This window comes from Triplophysa dalaica, chromosome 11, assembly GCF_015846415.1.
Source record: "Triplophysa dalaica isolate WHDGS20190420 chromosome 11, ASM1584641v1, whole genome shotgun sequence".
Lineage (NCBI taxonomy): Eukaryota > Metazoa > Chordata > Actinopteri > Cypriniformes > Nemacheilidae > Triplophysa > Triplophysa dalaica.
The window spans coordinates 11,471,332-11,490,438 of NC_079552.1; the positions used below are offsets into that span (position 1 = coordinate 11,471,332).

Below are 19,107 nucleotides of genomic sequence, written 5' to 3' on the forward strand. Positions count from 1 at the left end.
GTCAACACCTGACCGATCAGTACTGACTTCTATTTCTTTTCTACTCTTTCAAAAAAAAAAAAAACGTATCCCCGTATTCTATTGTAGGCTATAGGAGACCAGTCTTTTATGATTGCACTTATGCTTTTTGTTGACCTTATGCTGTCCCAATTGCTTCTATTATTTACCCCATCTGTTAGTCACTTTGGATAAAAGCTAAATCTGCTAAATGTAAATGTCATGTATACACTAAGACTTTGGTCCATTAAATAACACAGTAATGACTGTAAGTGTTGACAGTTCCTTAAAGTATATAGTATATAATCCATTATAGAGAACTTGCATTCTTTTCTGTAATAACTAATTAACATGCCAAAATAATCATAACACATTTACAATGTTGATTTCTACATACAGCCGCAGATAAAATGAATAGACCATTTCAAAAAAAAATTGTTATAGGTATGTGTTTAGGTAAAATTAATATTTTTCATTCATTCAGTGAACTTCCAACAATATTTCTACCGAATTTCAAATACAAATATTGTTTCTATGGAGATTTATTTGCAAAAAAATTAAAACTGTAGAAACAGGTCAAAATACTACAGAAAATATGCTCTGTATTTTGACAGACCTCAAATACTGCAAAGAAAACAAGAAAAAGTTCTCACATATTTTTTATGTAATAACAGTTTTCATGTGACTTGTCATGAAGTCAGTCTTTCACTTTGCTGTTGGATGACTTTGTCACTCCTCAGGTTCGATTTTGTTTAAATTCAACTGGAATGGCCTCAATACATCTAGAAATGATGATTTGGTCTCCAAATATGTTTAGCGGTTGTATACATGTTCACAAAAGTAAAACTCCATACAAACATGAAAAGACAAACAAGAGAAAGTGTTTTTCTTTTTTTATTCAAATTGTGTTATGGAGTGGATTTATGTGTCAAGATCTCCCTGTTTTTTAGGAGCATTATAATATTCAGTCATTATTAAAGGGCTAGACTTGCCATGAAATATTAGATATTACAACACATCGTACATACCCCCCATATCACGTACAGTAATAAATATACTGGAAGCCACACATCTCCCTCAGTAAAAACATACAACATTATGCTTTTGTATGTAGTTCCAGATCCATTAAACTCAATCATTTCATCCTATTGGAGGAATTTACTGATCTGAGCGAATAAAGTCAATACTTATTATATTGTGCCTGCCACACTTAAAGACACTGCAGCACACATGTATTTGTGTTACCTTACAATAACAGTAAGCCAGTAAGTGTCTGTTTTGTCATAATATAAATGACATTTTTTGCTTGTCACATTCTGGTGCATCTATAAGTGGAATCCTTGATCGTATGTATCAATATATACCAAAGACAAACCTGAATCACAACACATTTAAATACACCAGTATTTAGAAAAACAGCAATGCAATCATATCTGACCTTTTCTTTAGTCAGGCGATGTCACATTATTTAACAATCTTTATTTTCACTCCAGAAAACAACCCCCACTGTGATGGTAAAGTACATGCACTCAAAACGCACTACCAAATGCACTCTGCTCCTGTAACCTGCCCTCCCATATATTCAAATGTATGGGTTTAGACATAAATGCAAGCAGTTTTGGCACTCTTATTTATTTTCTTAAGTTCTTTTCCCTTAAGTAGGATCCTTACAATTAATTCTACACAAGGCAGATGTTTGAGTTAAAAACCTGTAATGTACATTACTGTCAGGAGGACATGCTGGGCTGAGGCATTTGGTGATCGCGTTCTCATATGGTTTTCTGCTCCGGTGCTTCATGAAAGACCGAGTCTTCTTGGCTCTTATCGGTGCTCTGGACCTTCGGGCCCGTGGTAAAGGTCGAAGAAGCATCTATGCTCTCATAAGTTTCTGAAGTCCACTGCTGAAAAGAAAGAAGCTAATAATGTAGTCTGAAATTGATGTTTGTTGTTTTTAGAAAAAATTCTGTACCAATAGCAACACAAAAATTGTGGGAAAGCACACGATTATAAAAATGTATACCTCAAATGCAACGCTTTAGATTTTGCTAAGATGCATAAACTCACCTGGGTTGCACGACTCGCTGAGCGATAGGATGGTCCTAGGACGATGTTGACGGAGCTGGAGGACTGGGTGTCGCTGGTGTTTCCCCCCTCAGCTGCTGAGAGGCCAGAGATCACCAAACCGCTGGAGAAGCTCCTCTTTCCGAACAGCAGACTCAATGTGGAGCTGGACGAAGAAACCTGGCCAGAGCGATGGTGACCTGCGGCTGAAGCCAGAGGACCTGTGGTGGACAGTCGCGGCACCTGGGAGAACACAGAGGCGATGGAGGAGGTGTTGAAAGATAGCTGGCTGTTGGAGAGCCGCTGAGCCAAGCCGGGACCTCCGGAGCCGTGCTGGCTGTCCAGGATGGGGCCGGATCGACTGGTGACGGGGGGCCGTTGGCTCTGAGGTTGCACTGAGCGACTGCGATACTCCTGGTGGGCTGCAAGGAGAAAGATCAACGAGCATAAACATAATACAGGGTAACAATCATTTATATTCAACTCTGTTTTCGTGTCTGACCTCCGTGATGTCTGGACTGAGAGCTGCGAGGTCGGCCGTGATGCTGGCTTAAACTCTGAGAGGTTGCAGAGTTCTGATTCTGACTGAAGGAAGATCCGGCACAATCTACATCTTCCATGTTCGTGCCGCTGTTACAGCTGGTGAGGTTGTCCTTTCTCACCCTGACAGAAGCACAGCGTTTTTTAGATTATGGAAATGGACATTAAATGTCAAAACCTTTGTGCCTCATGCATACCGAAACCACTTGGAGTGCAGCCAGGCACGAATGCTTTCCAAACTGAGGGGGCCGCCCCATATGTTCCTTATTTGCTTGTGAGTCCCCATGTAAGAGGTGGTGAGCGGGGACACAAACATGGGATAACCAAGAGGCTGGTCACAGGAGGAGTTGATCATGTTCCTCAGAGCCTGCTTTGAGTTCTGGATGCTTCCGCGCTCAGGATTACGGTTGCGGAGGAAGACCAACTCCTGTTGCTGGCCTGCCCAAAGCCCTCGCACGCACTCTTTATTGATCTGAATGGAAAAAAGCTAATGATTAACGATTATTAACATACAACAGCAAATGATGGATCCTAAGAAATAGTAAATGATGACAGAAATGTCCATTTTGGACGAACTATCACTTAAAGCAGAACATTTTGCTATCTTGCCTTTATAACTTTGAAGCTGAGATGGCGTTTGTAGAGCATGATGATCTTGTACTCTTCTTGCACTTCATCCACCATGTGCCGGAGTGTGAGCAGCGTGTCTCGACTGGACAGTACCGCTCTCCGCCAGGCGGGGTCGCTCTCGTGACAGATCACCAGACTGCTCTTGTAGTTACTGATGGCTTCGTAAAGCAAGGCAGGCTCTTCAGTCTCCTCCAGGCTTGTGAAGTGGTCCTGTATAATGTGAAAGGTAAATGATCTGTGTGGTAACTGTACATGAAACGCTTGTTAAATATGATTCTTTATCTTACCTGGTGAAGTTTCAGACTCATTCTGACAGCTGGGGCCACCACCGTCTGCAGCAGGTCCATATCAGCAAACACCCACTCATCTTTAGCAGCGATGCGGAAGTCACCTTTGAACAGCGAGTTGAAGCCATAGAGGAATGAATCCAAACTGCAGAGAAAAAATGATGTGGTAAAAATGAAGGATCTTAATCTTACTAGACGAGTCCGCTACATGATGGACAGGTTATTCATATTTATACCATGGCATTGTGGAAATGTTGATTCTGATTGGCTGGTATGTTTAGGTTTACTAAAACGGTGGATATTAAGTATACTGTATACCTGTTGGATCTGTTATGTGCTGCTGTGCTGAGGGACCTTCGACCGAGTACAGACAGAGCGAAACACAGAGTAACCAAGGCGGAATCTTCATCACTGTCCACAGACTGGGCACACAAAAAAACTTCTTTAGTTTTATAGGGATAGTTCACAAAAATCTGTCATCGTGTATTCAGCCTCATGCTTTTCAAAGCCTGTATACGACACTTTCATCTGTGGAACACAAAAGAAAATATTTTGAGGAATGTCTCGGTGGTTTTGTGTCCACAATGGAAGTCAATGGTGGCCAGTGTTGTTCGGTTACCAACTTTCTTCAATGTATCTTCTTCTGTGTTCTGCAGAAGAAAGAAACTCATCCAGGTTTGGAATGACGTGAGAGTGAGTATATGTAAACTTTGGGATAAAAAGCATCAATATTTTGGTTGAACTATACCTTTAGCATTTCAGTTTAACAAAGCAAAACAATGTGGGTGTGCAAAGACTCTGGAGGTGTTGACAAAACCCAATTTATACACCTGCTTCAATACCATAGTTCTGTGCAACAGTCACAGTTTCTCAAAGAGACTTTCACATGCCACATTCAAACCCAACTTCACTTAAAAAGAGCATCAAGAGCGATGCAACAGGCTAAAATGAACATAAAAAAGAATAGACATAAAAAAGAGAACTTGTTCTACGAAGACCCTGTTTTCAGTTCAAATCTGTGAATGCCTTTTGTGTGTGGTCTCTTTACCTCCTCTAGTTTGTTGGCACAGTACTGAATCCACTCCAGGTAGACATTACAATAGCTGGCTCTTGTGACGCCCTGCAGACAGTGGACATAGTCCTCATCAATCTTCATGCTGAACACAGCTGGGTCTTTCTCAATGTGATGCCATTTACTGTAAGACTGCAGTGCTTCCTGCATGGACTCATCTTTTACCCAAATCTGCATCTTAGGGCTGATCACCAGATAGTAGATGATACTCTGAAGACAGAAAATAATAAGAATAAAGATAATCAAAAATTATGGTATTATTTCAAAAACACATTTATATCACATCGTATATCAAAAACACGATACAGCATTTTAATAAAATGAAAATTCATTCAAAATGTAAATTCATTTAATTGGCCTTATGTTATTTCAAATCTGTATGATTTTCTTTTTTTTCTGCAGAACACAGAAGATATTTAGTAACCAAACAACATCGGTCCCCATTGACTTCCATTACAAAACCAGTGGCATTTCTCAAAATATCTTCTTTAGTGTTCTGCAGAAGAAAGGGACATATACAGAGTGAATAAATGAAGACAGATTTTTGTTCCTTTTGCATGAACTATCCCTTCTCGCTCTTTAAATCATAAAACTTCTGGTACCTTAATGTAGTAAGTGATGAGCAGCTTGCGCAAGTCATAGACCTGCAGCATGGTGGCAGCATTGTTCTCGCTGATGCTGTAGCCCTCCAGCAGATACTTGGTTGTTGTCACCTCCCAGGCCAGCCAGCGCAGATTGAAGGCAGCATTGCAGGACAGCATGTGAGGTAAATGGCCCGGCTCACAGCAGCAACAGGAATCATCCTCCTCCACCCCCTCTGTGATAGCCTCCACCTCACGCTGCTGACAGTACGTGCCTAAGGAAAAGAGTTTCGTGAATGGCCACAGTGTGCACTATGATACCTCTGAAACGCTGCAATAGCATTACAATTTACCCCTGAACTCCAGGCCTCGCAGCTGAAAGGTGACCAGGCCGTTTCCGACCTCAATGAGGTGAACAAGTGCGTTAAGGTAGTCAGATGCCAGGATGAAGCAATCGCCAGAACAATAGTTCCCCCAGCGGCCCAACATCAGATCCCCGCATAAAGAATGCTGCAGGGAGCGCGTCAAGTACTCGTAGAAGATTGAGTTGAGGTTGTTGTCATCGCAGCCTGGGTATTCAGAATATGCAAATGTATAAGTTAACTTTCTTTGTTAAAATGTAACTTTGTTCAAAACTCCATGAAAGACAAATATAATACAAAAAAAGTGTTTTTTATTGTTTTTATTTAGTGCATATTGATTTAGGACATGACTGAATTAAAAATAGACCAAATTATCTATTTTAACTTCTGTAGGAAAAACATGAGAAATTTTTTATTGCCATTTACGTGAAAAATCTTTATTCACACTACAATCTACTGTTTCTTTGATGTGTGGTAAAACATGAATAGATAAACAGCATTTACCAGTCTCTTTGTCAACCTGGGACACCAGACGACTGTTGGAATTGTCAATGCGTTTGGTGCTGAAAATGTCAAACCAAAGAAAATGTTAAAGTCATGTAGTACACCTCACTTAATTTGCTTCTGTCTGTCGCCACTCAAGTTTAATATAAACAACAAAAACATTCTGTGTCATCACAACTGTGGTTGAAACCTCGATCGATAATTCAAAATGGTGCGGCTCGGTCTCTGCTTGACATTTAATCCAGCAGGATGAAAGAAAATCACATCTATGTTTTTAAAATAATGAAATATGCACATTTCGTCTTTGCGGTCAGAAGACTGCATTTGCGTGCAAGTATGCTGCAGGCTGGAAATGCATTACATCACTCAGAAGGGATCTGCAGGGATCTTACTTGTAGTTCCTCTCCCAGAACTTAACAGGTCGTGGATAAGAGGTAATGAATATGGCACTTCCGAGGAAAGGACTGAGGGGCGTGTAGAAGAGAGTAGTGATGAGCGTCTGTACCAGGAGCATGGCAGAGTCTAAGTACATCCGTCAAGCTAAGCAACTTTATCCGTCATGTTTTAACCATGTTACAACAATCCTTTAATGTAACAGGATATAATTGAGAAACTATCTTTGTACTAACAACCCCTTGCCAAAGAAAATATATTAACAGTCATTACATTAAATCATGTAATATATATTTGAAAATATTTAGAATAATAAAGTGTTTATATATTACAACATTACAATATATTAAATAATACATAAGGAATTGCTGCTTTTCATATACTGAAAATATAAGCTCTTGGTTCCATGCAAATGTATTATTTTTCTGGATAAACAGGAAATAATCATTTATTTGTCTATATACTGGAAAATAATGTCATTATATTTTCCAGTACATTCCCATATATTTTTGTAAGGGAATACAACCACTTAGATTTCAAGGATACGAGGTACAGCGAAAGGTTGCGCAAATGCGTGAAATGCACTACCCCAAGCTATCTGCCAGGGAGCGATGTACACCAAAATGAAGTGCAACTTGTGGAGAAGATCCCAAAGCTATAAAAAAACAAAGAGCCGTTGTTAGTCTCTGAAAGACAACAAAAGAGGTTATTTTAGGGCCGGTTACTAAATGTGCTGTCTTCTATTTTAGTCTAGAGTCTCACACAATAGATGTCCTCTTTCAAAATGTGTCTTTTGTAGATTGTTGTAACTCTTTAATGTCCTTGTTTCTTCTACTGTACTTGAGAGTGTAAATGACGATGATACATGAAACCTTAAGGCTTTACTGAGTCTGCCAACTTTGTTGATTTAGGAGAAAATGGTTGAGATTCTTCGGAACAGATTCTAATATGGTAAACGTTTTGAACAGTTGAACAAATTGTATAAATAACAAAAAAATTTAATCGTGAGGAATTTAAAGGACTGAATGACAAGCTATTCAATCTGCACTGATGTTGTGGATTTTGTGGATATTAATAGCTAATATAAATAGTAGTTTGAGACTATTATCCGTTTGAAAAATTTCCCGTGCTAATGTGTCAGACATGTTGAGCAGAACTGACCTTGCTGAAGATGATAGACATGATGAAGAAGTTGAGCAGGAAGGTTTCAGAGGCACTGCTGCAGTCAAACTCAAAGAAGATGATGGTGAAGATGAGCGTGAGGAATTGATAGCTGGGATTGCAGAAGGAGGCACGGAGAAGCTTCATCCCGGCAACTGTCATCAACAAGACATCACAGCTGGAGCGAGACACAGACGCCTGAGACACTCAGATGCAGAGGCAGGTTACAGCCAATCACAGCACATAGAAATCAGAGTGGTGCAGGTTGCAGCCAATCACAGCACAGAGGACTCAGAATGGTGCTCATGGCTCAAGGTCTACAGATCACTTCTGCTTTTATCATCACATTGTACATAGTTTGGGATTTTTTTGTTTACTTTATGGAAAACATTGGAATTTTTTATTTTGGGGAACTGACAGATTCAGGAATGTTATTGTCACTTATTGAATCATGGCCTGATCTTGATTGAATGAAATTTTCTTGCATACTTGTGAGGTGAACCGTCTCATAATTTGCCTCACTAGTCACTAATTGTGTTTTTTACGCCTTTCTAGTAAGTTTCTTTATTAAAAATCCCTATGTTAATGCAATGTGAGTAAGAGGGTGTGGAAAGGTGAGTCTCTTGTTTTGTAGAATGGTGAATGGTTGTGTGTAGACACTGGCGTCATTTCAACAGTTTAGGCGAAATTTGAGTTATGTGCTAGCAACTTCATATTAACATACTCAGAGGTGGACGAAGTACACAACTTCCTTACTCGAGGGAACTTTACTACTGGTCAAATATTACTCCACTACAAGTAAAAGTCGTAAAGACTTTCTTAGACATATTCTTACTTACGTAAAAGAACAGAAGTATGTGATTTTAAAAGTACTCAAGTATTAAAAGTAAATTTCCGTGATGTCAGTTGTGCATTGTTTTATTGTCGTATACCTTATGCCTTTGAAGCAACCTACTGAATACACTGAGCAGCTCACAGTATCAGTGGTCTTAGCACATATATTTTTAGTTTAGGCCTATAGGTTTTTATGAGTAGTGTTTTTTTTTGTTATATTACCTTTTCCAGTTTTAGCAGCAATTTACCAGTAAGTTGTAAGGTTCTTGTTAATAGTAAAGTGTAGAAGCCATGTGTTTGTTGGATTAATTACCATTTGTATTACCATAATTTAACTACAAACATAAACTATATCTAGTATAATGAAACTATGGTATTTTTAGTTGCTGTGGTTTTAATAAAGATTATTAATTGGAGTATGGTTCCTATGTAGAAAATGGTAAATTTGTGGATACTGTGGTTTTACAGCAAATACCATCCCTGCTGAAAAAAAACAATGATTTTTTAAATTAGAATGAGATTTTTAAATTAAATTAAATTACTTTGTAGTGTGTTTTGGGTTTTATTCCAAAATGATTTACCATCCCACCAATAGAATCCATAACATACAAGTAGACAAGTATCCAAAGTACAATTCCCATTATAACCATTAAATCCATTACATTTTATGTTTATTTCGGGCAGGGTTCTATTATTTTTATTTCAACTCGAATACTTCAACTATAGTTAGGCATACTTCAGTAAAAAAGATTATTTTCCAAATGGCTTTAAATAATATAGCAACAGATCAGAAGTTAACATGCACGCGTAGCTCAAGGTGTATGTGATGCTTATTTACCGTTTAGCCGTTATGCCGATCATTTTCATGACAATGTTTCTACGATCTTTGACTGATCGTAACCCACAGATGATTAAACCACACTTTAACATGCGCCTTTTTTATCTTTTATTGTTCTATTTGCCTTTTAGATCGCTATCAACAGTGTAGCAGCGCCGACGTTTACATTAGTTTAGCGGGGAAGATCCCAGAGTTGCCAGATTTGAGTAAAAAAATCTGCCTAATGGCCATTCAAAGCTTGGCGTAAAACGGCAAGCTTAGAAAAACGGAAATACTTAGCAACAGTAAAAGGTCCCGGTATATCGCAAGTCAGATAAATTGCGCACATAGAAAAACCCGCTACATAGAAACCATTTTCCACTTTTGAACCATCTTATAAATGTAGTGGAGTAAAAAAGTATGATATTTGTCTTTCGAATGTAGTGAAGTTAAAGTACAAGTACAGATACTCAAAAAGTGTACTTAAGTAGAATACTCAGGTAAATTTACTTCGTTTCTGTCCACCTCTGAACATACTAACTCATTTAAAATATGGGTATGATTAATGTCAATTATGGGATTCTTCTCTTAAAAAAGTTAAAGAAATACAAATTCTGTCAACATTTACTCACCCTATTATCATTTCAAACCTGTATGACTTCCCGCAGAATACAAAATAAGATACATTTTTTAAATACCTTCATTTTTGATCTGCGGCAGAAAGTCATACAGGTTTGAAATGACAAGAGGGTGAGTAACTGATGACAGAATTTTAATATTTGGGTGAACTATCACTTCAATGTTTTCCAAATACTAAGAATGTTTTGTAAGATTAATGGGAAGTACACTTACTGTATTCCAAGTTTCTTTTGATGGCTCAGGTTGAAGCCATCATTGGTAAGTGCACTGAGGACGATAGCGGGGTAAACAACATACTTTTCAAAGCTCAACAGCCCCACATAGAGCCGCTCAAACCACATCAGATGAGCATCCTCTGAAAAGCATGCATGAAGGACAACTTGAGGAACTTTTCTCAATTTTGGCCAATTATTTTATTTTTAATAAAGATTCACATTAGTTCATTATATAAATACACAAACAGAGGTATGACAGCATTTCACTCTTTATGACAATCATACAGTATGAATCTGCAAACGCAGACAAGTGAACTGTCTCACCTCTAGGTTCAAACTGTGAGTACTCTTTACTCTTCAGCACAGGGTGAGAGATCCACATCCAGGGATGGTGTTTTCGTAACTGAGGGATGATATAGTGGGTGACAAAGCCCACAGTGGCCGCTAAAGCATACAGCACTATGGACACAAATGGCTGTGAATGAGAAAAGCATTAGTTTAGGCACCAGTTTCCAGACAGGGGATTAATAATTAAGATCCCCTTTTAAATAGAACCTCACCCTTAGAGACAGGAAAACAGTGCTGGCAGTAACTGCAAAGGTCAAAACTGAAACGAGGATACAGACAACGAGATCTGACAGCAAAATTTCTTTCTGCAAAATACAAATATGTCTTTTGATCAACGCATTTGATCATTAGAAGCAAACATAAGACCATATCAAAACTAAATCCTACCACAGAGTTTTTGAGTTTCTCTGGCAGAGGGTCTGTGTTCTCAGTAGATGTCTCCTCCTCCTCATCATCCTCATGCACAAGAGATGGCATCAGCTTCGACTTCATCAAAGAGCTAAGATCAAAGATACATACTTGCTTACCAACAGTGCATTGGCGTAAACATTTGACTCCCAAAGCATTCGGTTCTATAATGTTCTCTTTTAAGACATCTCTCCTCACTAAACCACTAAAAAAGAAATTGAAAGTGTCCCTAACAAATGAACTGTGAATAGAGCATAAACGGTCTTACAATAACACTGATGGATCGCTGCTTTGTCGACTGAGATGATAAGACAGGACCACCAGCAGTGCACAGAAGCCAGAGAAAAGTGCCGGAATATGCTGTTCATTCCAAGGCTCCTTTAAAGAGAATATTATTGCGGAGGTGAGAGTCCATATTCAAGTTCATTGAATGACAAAAGCACCAAGAAATCAAAAGAAAATCAAGCTTTACTTTCGTTTAAATGCAATAGGTCATTGCTCCTTGTGAACAAGAGACTATTTCTTGTAATCTTATATGATTGTTACATGACGACCTTGCATTCTTGAAGTATTTTTTATTATAATACTTTATAAACATATTTTTTGTAAAAATCTTAAATTCTTAACAAATCTTACCTTCAAAGCACCGAGACAGAAACCGTAGAGTAAAGATACTGCTATAATACTCCGCACAATGCAGTACACGGCTGACAGGAGTCCAGTTGCAGCTGGGCAGAAAAGAGGCAGGCAACAGTTTATATTCCTTTTTAACTTCGATGGTCCATTTTCTAAATAAAAAACAGCATGGATACAGACCTGTACCTCCAAATAAGTGCATGTCAATTTGTTCCAAAAAGTATATAAAAAAGGTGTTGATTTGCGGAAAGACGCCAAGAAGAAACGTTACAGGGAAGCAGCATGTAAACCCTAAAAAAATCAGATGAACATTAAACCCCATTTTCATATCTATTCATGTACGTTTCAACTCAGAAAAACACTTACCGACTAAAATGTCTTTTAAATACTGGAGGAAATCTGAAGTTACTATGGTGATGCTATAGACAGTGAACACTGGGAGGTCTGGCGTTCTCAACACAATCTCCAAAATCCAAATAAGGCCACAGAACATACAGAAAAATGCAGCGCGACTATAGACGACAATTTGATTATGTCCCTGTGAACATTGATGTGAAGGACAAATGCATTGGTATCAACTTTCCAAATCCTTTTAAATACAACTACAGTATTGTGAATCAAACTCACATGCGTAGGTGATGCTGCATCTGGTTGAACACTCTATAAAAACATAGGAGGTTTAAGCAAAAGACAGGTCTTTTTTTTTTTTCATTCTACAAAACTAAAGTTCACAGTGAGCAAAGCAATACCTTCAGCAAAGAATACTGACAGCTAGCAATGACCAGGCAGAACTGAAAGACCCAGATGTCTTTGAAGCAGCCTTCATTTAGCAGCACAAACCCAAGAAAAGCCACCAGGAAAGCCAAGAATATAGCCACAATGTTCTCGGTGATATCTTTGTTCCTGCAAAAATGAAACAATCTTTTAGTTGTTGTGGAAAACAAGTGTGATATACATAAAAATGTGATGATTTTTCACCAGTACCCCCACCTGTCGAACAATGCCAGCAAGGTTAACCGATCATACAATATGTTCACCCATTTCCCTGGAAAAACCTTTATCTTGTAGTAGAGCTTTCTTGAGGGTTTCTCCTGGGTTGACGTCTCAGAGGAGTCATCCAAAGAATCCTCCTCCTGGGTATTACAAATAAAAACGATTTAGTTGTTTCGATTTTGATATAAATGATACATTTGTTAGTTTGTATCTAATAGTATCTAATAGTCTCTAATATATTTGTTAAGAACTGTCCTTTCTCACAAACTATATGGAAAAACACATTCCTATTTCACAAGTGTGGAATGAAAATAAATACATAATTAGCTGATAGTTACTGTGTGGAGAAAAGATTGTACACCTGAAAGATTTCCGGATGGGTTCTTCTTGGCCGGAGACGTCGAGTTGGAAGGATGCGTCGCTGGAACGGGCAATCGGCAGGTCCTCCTAATGACCCATCCTGACACTCGGAGTTAGACGACGTGGAGAGGAGATCACTAATAGAAAAAAAACATCAAACATCTTAAACAGAGTTTAAAGAAACCTTATATTGTAAAGAAGTCTTACCATATCGTACCATATGTTGCCAGTGATGAGCTCAGCACCAAGCGGTAAGTTTAGAGCTCTTTCATTGTACAGTTTCCGTGGTCTCTCTCCTGCAAATAATCATAAGCGATATATGACATGACAAATAATGGAAAACAATGTTTATTGTCTCTACAATGTCTAAAAAACTGTAAAACATGACTTACTGTGAACAGTGTGGAACGTGTATGCCTCTTCTTTAGATGTAGCCTCTGGTCTACAGATGACCTGTAGCATTGAACTCTCTGACTGTGATGTTTGTGAGGGCAGAGAATCATAGTCTGGATCCCTCTCCTTATCTGTATGTGGACTGTAAGAGCATGTCAAAGAAAATGAACCCCGAAACACATATGCTCAGTTGATTTGCTGTACTTTAAAAAAAACTTACCATGTTTACTTCATTTTTAGACATTATTAAATCGCTTTTAAAGCTAAACTGCATTCATATCCTTCACACAGCTTTTATATTGTTATCAAGAGTTTAATCTTATAGTAATTATATTCTTATTTTGTGAAGCCCATATTAAAATGCACTTTAGCAGAAAAAAAACATAAGACTTCAGGTTAAATTCTATCCCATCTCAGCTTCCTTTATAACCATCAAATGCTACAATACCTTTCTGGTGAGACAATAGGAATGAGAGTTTCTGGAAAGGTTTTCACTGTATCTGTGGTCAGACTGTTTGGAGGATTGGGACGTTCTGGTTGTCCTGTAGACTCCTTGACCTCCGAGGTCTTTTCTGTCACTGTGCTTTGCTCTGAAACATGTTAAAACATAAGCACAACTATGCAATCTATGCCACTGACATCACCCAACACTCTTGGAGCATAAAGGGTTCTTCACAGCGATGCCATAGAAGAACCCTTTTTTTGTTTCACAAAGAACACTTCAGTCAAAGGTTCTTTAAAGATGGGAGAACATCCTAATTCATTCATTGGGCAGGTCTCCCAGAAAAGCACGCCCACGGCAAGGAGAAAGAAATAGCCCGGTGCATAAAGATGCCGGACATGAACTGCACGCAGTAAGTCTTTCCTGTAGCTCTGCGGTTAGAGCGTGGCGCTAGCACTGCCAAGGTCATGGGATAGATCACAGGGATTGCACATACTCAGAAACATGTATAGTATAGTATAGTATAATGCTCTGTAAGTCGCTTTGGATAAAAGCGTCTGCCAAATGTATAAATGTAAATGTAAGTCAAACTAAGTCATATGTCTGTGTTTTGTTGTTTACATGCATAATGTAAAAAACATGAAGGAATAATGCGATGATGTATTGTGTGCCCGTGCTGTAACGCCGTCCCCCTCCCAGCCACCAGCAACTCGTCTTTTTCTGGAAATAATCATACAGCTGTATCTCTCTTTTATGAATTTGATTAAACTAAATACTCTTCGAAGATACATGTTTGTATTACAACTCTATAGGTACTCAAGATTAATATGAGATTGGCAGAAACTGTGTGTGTTACCCGATCTCTAAAGAACCATCGATTTAAAAAAATATATATAATCTGGAAAGCTTTTTTGCCACAGAGAGCCAGAGAACGGAAAAGTTCTCTGGGGGTTATTGGTTCTTTATGGAACCATTTACACAATAAAGGCTCTTCTGGTATAATGAAACACCTTTATTATTAAGAGTGAACATACACTATCAGAAAAAATGGTCAAAAACATACCCAGGCTGTCACTGGGGTGGAACAACTTCAAAAAGTGAACCTTATCAGTAGCTCAAAGGTACACAATGTTACCAAGGAGTACATATTAGTGCAGTACTTACCAAATTTATACATATCTGAGCCTGAATAGTACATATTAAGACCTCTTTTTAAAAGGTACTCAGAGACAGCTTGGGTAGATTTTTTTATATTTTTTCTTACACTGTAGATGAAATGTTCATACTTTTTAGAAAAATAAAGCTAAGCAACTTATTTCACATCGAAAACATTACCATTATTATCTTTAAAAACAGAACTGACGTGTAAACCTACTTTCATTATTTTCTTCTTTCTCCTCATCAGCCTGATTTCCTCCTCCAAATCTGGTGCTGTTGATAGACTCCAGCAAAGAAACAAACTCGACAAAGTTGGACTCATTGGGTATCTGACCCTCCTTGGCTTCCAGGTCTGATTTGGAGGAGGTCATTGTGCAGAGTTTGTCTTTAGATTTGTGGCTAATGAGAACGGCGTCCCGTCCACTGTCAATGCTGAGTCCCCTACCGTGGGTTCTTCCACTTTGCGTACACCTCATATACGCCGATGGAATCTGCAAGAATCCATCAGCATCAGGCTTCAGCTCAGGGGGGTCATTTTCATCAAGGTGGGAGTTCACGTCAATGCCCGAGGAGCTGTTGTTAGTCAGCTGAGGGCTCAGAATAGTCATTTCCTTCTCATTGCTTTCTATTTCTTTGCACTCCTGAGCAGAATCTGAACTTATTGGCTCTTTGGCGAGGAGGCTGTCTTGACGTTCCGACTGCTCCTGAACAGATTTGTCCCCTGAATCTGGTACTTCTTCTTCTTCATCCCCAGTAGAGGCTTCGTGAGGCGAATCAAAGGTGATGACAGGAATTTTGACAGAACTGCCAGATTCTCCCTGAGCCAACTCTAGGATGCTGAGTTTGACCGACTCCTTCAGCTCTGCTGCTGTCTGTGGGTCACAGCTCATTGTGATAGTGATCTTCACCGTATCGCTTTCATCCAGGTGGGCGGAAGGACTCGAGTTGTCCACCAGTACCACAGCAATTTCGTCTGAGCAATAATTCTCCTCGGGCGTTTCTCCATTATCAACCTCTCTTGTGATTTCTGGAGATGTATTATTGTTGTTGGGGTCAGTGGGGGGTTTCTCTTTCTCTTCTATATCGTCTTCCTCATTAACTGTGGGAGGTTGATTATCATCAGCGTTGTCTCTGTGGGCTGATGGAATCTGCTCTCCTTGCAGAAGTGGGGCAGACTGGTCAGTGTTGGGACTGAACACATCCTCAGGAGTGAGTCTCTTTTCAGCCTCTGGCCTAGACCTTTCATCATCCTGGCCTGCAAAAGCAAAACAGAAGACATTTTTATTATATCAGTGAAAGATTTGACTTGAGCATCATGATACTCAAGTGATAGAGTGTTGCATTAGCAAAGCAAAGGTTATGGCTTTGATTCCTGGGGAACACGCATTCAGTATTGATGAAATGTATTTGAGTATACCTTAAAAGTCACTTAGGATAAACGCATCTGCCAATGCATGAATGTGTAGTGAATGTAGCAAGTGTTCAATCCTGTTTTAACAGAAGCAGGATATGCTAAATAATGTCAAGATTTTTTCAATTTTAAGCTTGAAACACCACCGAAAGACGTTTTTATGTTCACACAGGGTGCATTTCCACATTCAAAGATGACTAGACAGAACAAAAAGAGAATGAGCCCATAGGGTGCATGAAAGGTTTTCATTTATGCAGTATCTTAAGATAAGGCATACGGTATACCTTAAAACAGCGAGACGTGATACCAAACAAATTAAACAGCCAAAGATATCAGTCCGACTTGTGTACATAAACCGACAATAAAAAACAGCCCAGATGGAACAAAAAATGTGACATGTGTAAACAGCCCCTAAGTCTATTTCGGACAGATGGACAAACTTGATTACACAAAACAGATGTATGTGGACTGCACGGGCCAATGAGAGGCTTAATAATAAAAAACTTCCAAAATCCCTCTTTGTAATGTCAATTTAATGATTTACTCCTCTATAAAATATCAATCCTTTTTAATTAATCTGCATATCATACAATTACACGTTTAATCAATTGATAGCACCAACATTGACCAGATATTCTGGATAATGTATGAATTTTAGAATAGACTGTAGCTGCAAAACTATGTTTGGGCTTAGTGGCGAAGCTGTCAGACTCTTTCTCAGAGGTCTGGCGGGATGTCACACTGATATCCTACACACACTCACATCAGTGTGACATGTAACTGAGGCAAGACAGCAGTCACACTATTCCTCAGTCCATATGCTAGGCTTTGTGACAGACCCTTACGGTGATATATCTGGACAGGCTGCTCCCAGATTTGTAAGGATTGCGTTGCACTAAAACCCGGCCAGATCTATAATTGAAGCCGTTACATACCCTCTGTGCTCCTCTGTGCTTCCTCAGATTTTGGACACTCCTTCACAGTTGTAGAAAGCATGATTAACAGAAGAGGATTTTAGCATTCAAACCTGGACAGCAACACATACTGTACAGTATAATATTAATTTTCTTCTTGCTAAGTATATTACTATCAAATTTACATTTACCAAAACTATTTACCCTGTTAAAATGATACTTTAAGTGTTACTTACTCCAATAAGTCCAGGGTCTTTCTCCGTCTGTTTCACTGTGACCTGTATTACTGGACTCTGTTTGTTTTTGGTCAATACTGATGTGGCAACGCTATCAGGCACTGTGCTGCTCTTTCTGTAGATTGGAAAAGTTCACAAATATTAAGCAAAATACTTTTGGCAGTTGATCAATGTGTGTGCTGTAAGGACAAGACACGCTTGTTCTAATACTGAAGTCATTAAATGGGCCAAGTACCTCAAAGATGGAAGACAGGAATCAGACGCATTGCTTTTCTTGTCTACACCTTTACTGATGTCAGGCACACTATTCTGGGCAACAATGTCACCCCGATCGAACATCAGATGGAGGCGATAATTTACCATCTTAATGACAACGAAGAAAACTGTCACTGAGGAGCAGTAGATGCTAAGGGTAGCAGTGGTGGGTGGAAGAGCCTGAAGAAAAGAGAAAAACACAGATCACAGCCATGACAGACAGGGAGATTTATAATCTGTAACAATAATAATAACACAGTCCATTGTCATAATTATTGATGATGCTTTATTGTTATTTTATTTATTGTGTGATTTTAAACATCTATGCATGCTCTTAAGAATCACACACACTTTAGTTTCTGAACAACAACAATACTGGCGGTCATGCGCTCCATCAAGTGTACTGTAGGCGATGCAGGAGAAAAATGCGACAGTGCCATCTCAGAAACCGTAACACTAAAACTGACACGTAAAATATATCTGTATGTAAATTAAATGAATTTCTTTTGAGAAACATGTCCTAAAGGGAAATGTTCAGGAGCATTCAAAGCTTCATATTCGCAGACTACAACATCATCGCCGGCCTGCGACATTGTATCACTCACCAAATGAAGAGATAACGGAAGCATAAGCAAAAACATCCATAAATAGAGGTGACATGAATTGTTGAATTTATTCTGGTCTGGATCATGGTACCATCCGCCGGTCAGTGAAGCCCAGACCCCTTGGCGTAACGTTTGCACAACCTGAGAGCCCATGTTTGCGGTGATGTTTGCTACAAATATGTCATGCTGCTACGCAAGCTACGAATTCACACCGCCGTCCTCTTCCCTACGCGAAATTACATATTTACAGAAGCTGTCTCTACATCCTTCCTCGAAGTCGTTTATTTTTCTTTTTCATCGTCCACGCATTTGCTTCCTATTCCCCAACATAAAAACGCTGGATTTCTGTGGTGAAAGGTGCACAGCAGCATGCTTCACAATGAGCGAGGAAGAGGAGGAATGGACTGATTCATGATGCGCTCTACTCACAGAGTCATGCGCCCCCACCCTGTTCTCTTTGACGAAAGACAATGTTAACCATGAAATGACGTGGATAAGGAGTTATAGATCAAATGTATCCTTATGGCAACTTTTACTCTTGTCCCATAGGTACCTGACACTTTACCTTGCGGCTTTTGTCACTGCTCGGTCCGATGGTGGCATTTGGAAGATAGACAGAAAAAAATTAAGTTTGTGGGTCGGTATTCTATTAGCCTAAATGAAGTTTGCATGTAGTTACTGGTAACATAGCACAGGATTAAGAAATAAGAATGTTTAGCCTACTTCTCAACTAGGATATTTTTGTAAATTCAGTCACTATTCTGTCACTGTAAAGATGCTGTGGACTAAAAACATCTGTTATGTAAAATAGTTTGTCACTGATTATTGAGATGAGGGACAATACAAAAGCCCTAT

General features: G+C 39.0%; 1 protein-coding gene across 2 annotated transcripts; it reads right to left on the reverse strand.

Annotated features, from left to right (window-relative positions):
- Positions 1-877: 877 nt before the first annotated feature.
- On the reverse strand, positions 878-18,688 carry pcnx2 (pecanex 2). Of its 2 annotated transcripts, none has more exons than XM_056761528.1 (34): positions 18,253-18,688; positions 17,628-17,827; positions 17,393-17,507; positions 17,178-17,217; positions 15,049-16,086; positions 13,680-13,821; positions 13,231-13,373; positions 13,056-13,134; positions 12,840-12,975; positions 12,476-12,618; positions 12,235-12,388; positions 12,113-12,145; positions 11,852-12,023; positions 11,666-11,776; positions 11,486-11,577; positions 11,118-11,227; positions 10,829-10,940; positions 10,654-10,746; positions 10,418-10,568; positions 10,092-10,233; positions 7,589-7,766; positions 6,974-7,082; positions 6,427-6,556; positions 6,035-6,093; positions 5,522-5,737; positions 5,190-5,443; positions 4,564-4,797; positions 3,834-3,937; positions 3,516-3,660; positions 3,208-3,438; positions 2,796-3,070; positions 2,561-2,721; positions 2,062-2,480; positions 878-1,895 (listed from the first exon to the last, which is right to left on the reverse strand). In XM_056761528.1, the coding sequence occupies exons 1-34, from the start codon at positions 18,403-18,405 to the stop codon at positions 1,767-1,769; spliced, it is 6,003 nt and encodes a 2,000-aa protein (XP_056617506.1). In that variant the 5' UTR covers positions 18,406-18,688; the 3' UTR covers positions 878-1,766. The 2 variants fall into 2 exon arrangements, with proteins under 2 accessions (XP_056617506.1, XP_056617505.1); XM_056761527.1 differs by having other exon boundaries at positions 878-1,898; positions 18,253-18,686.
- Positions 18,689-19,107: the final 419 nt, after the last annotated feature.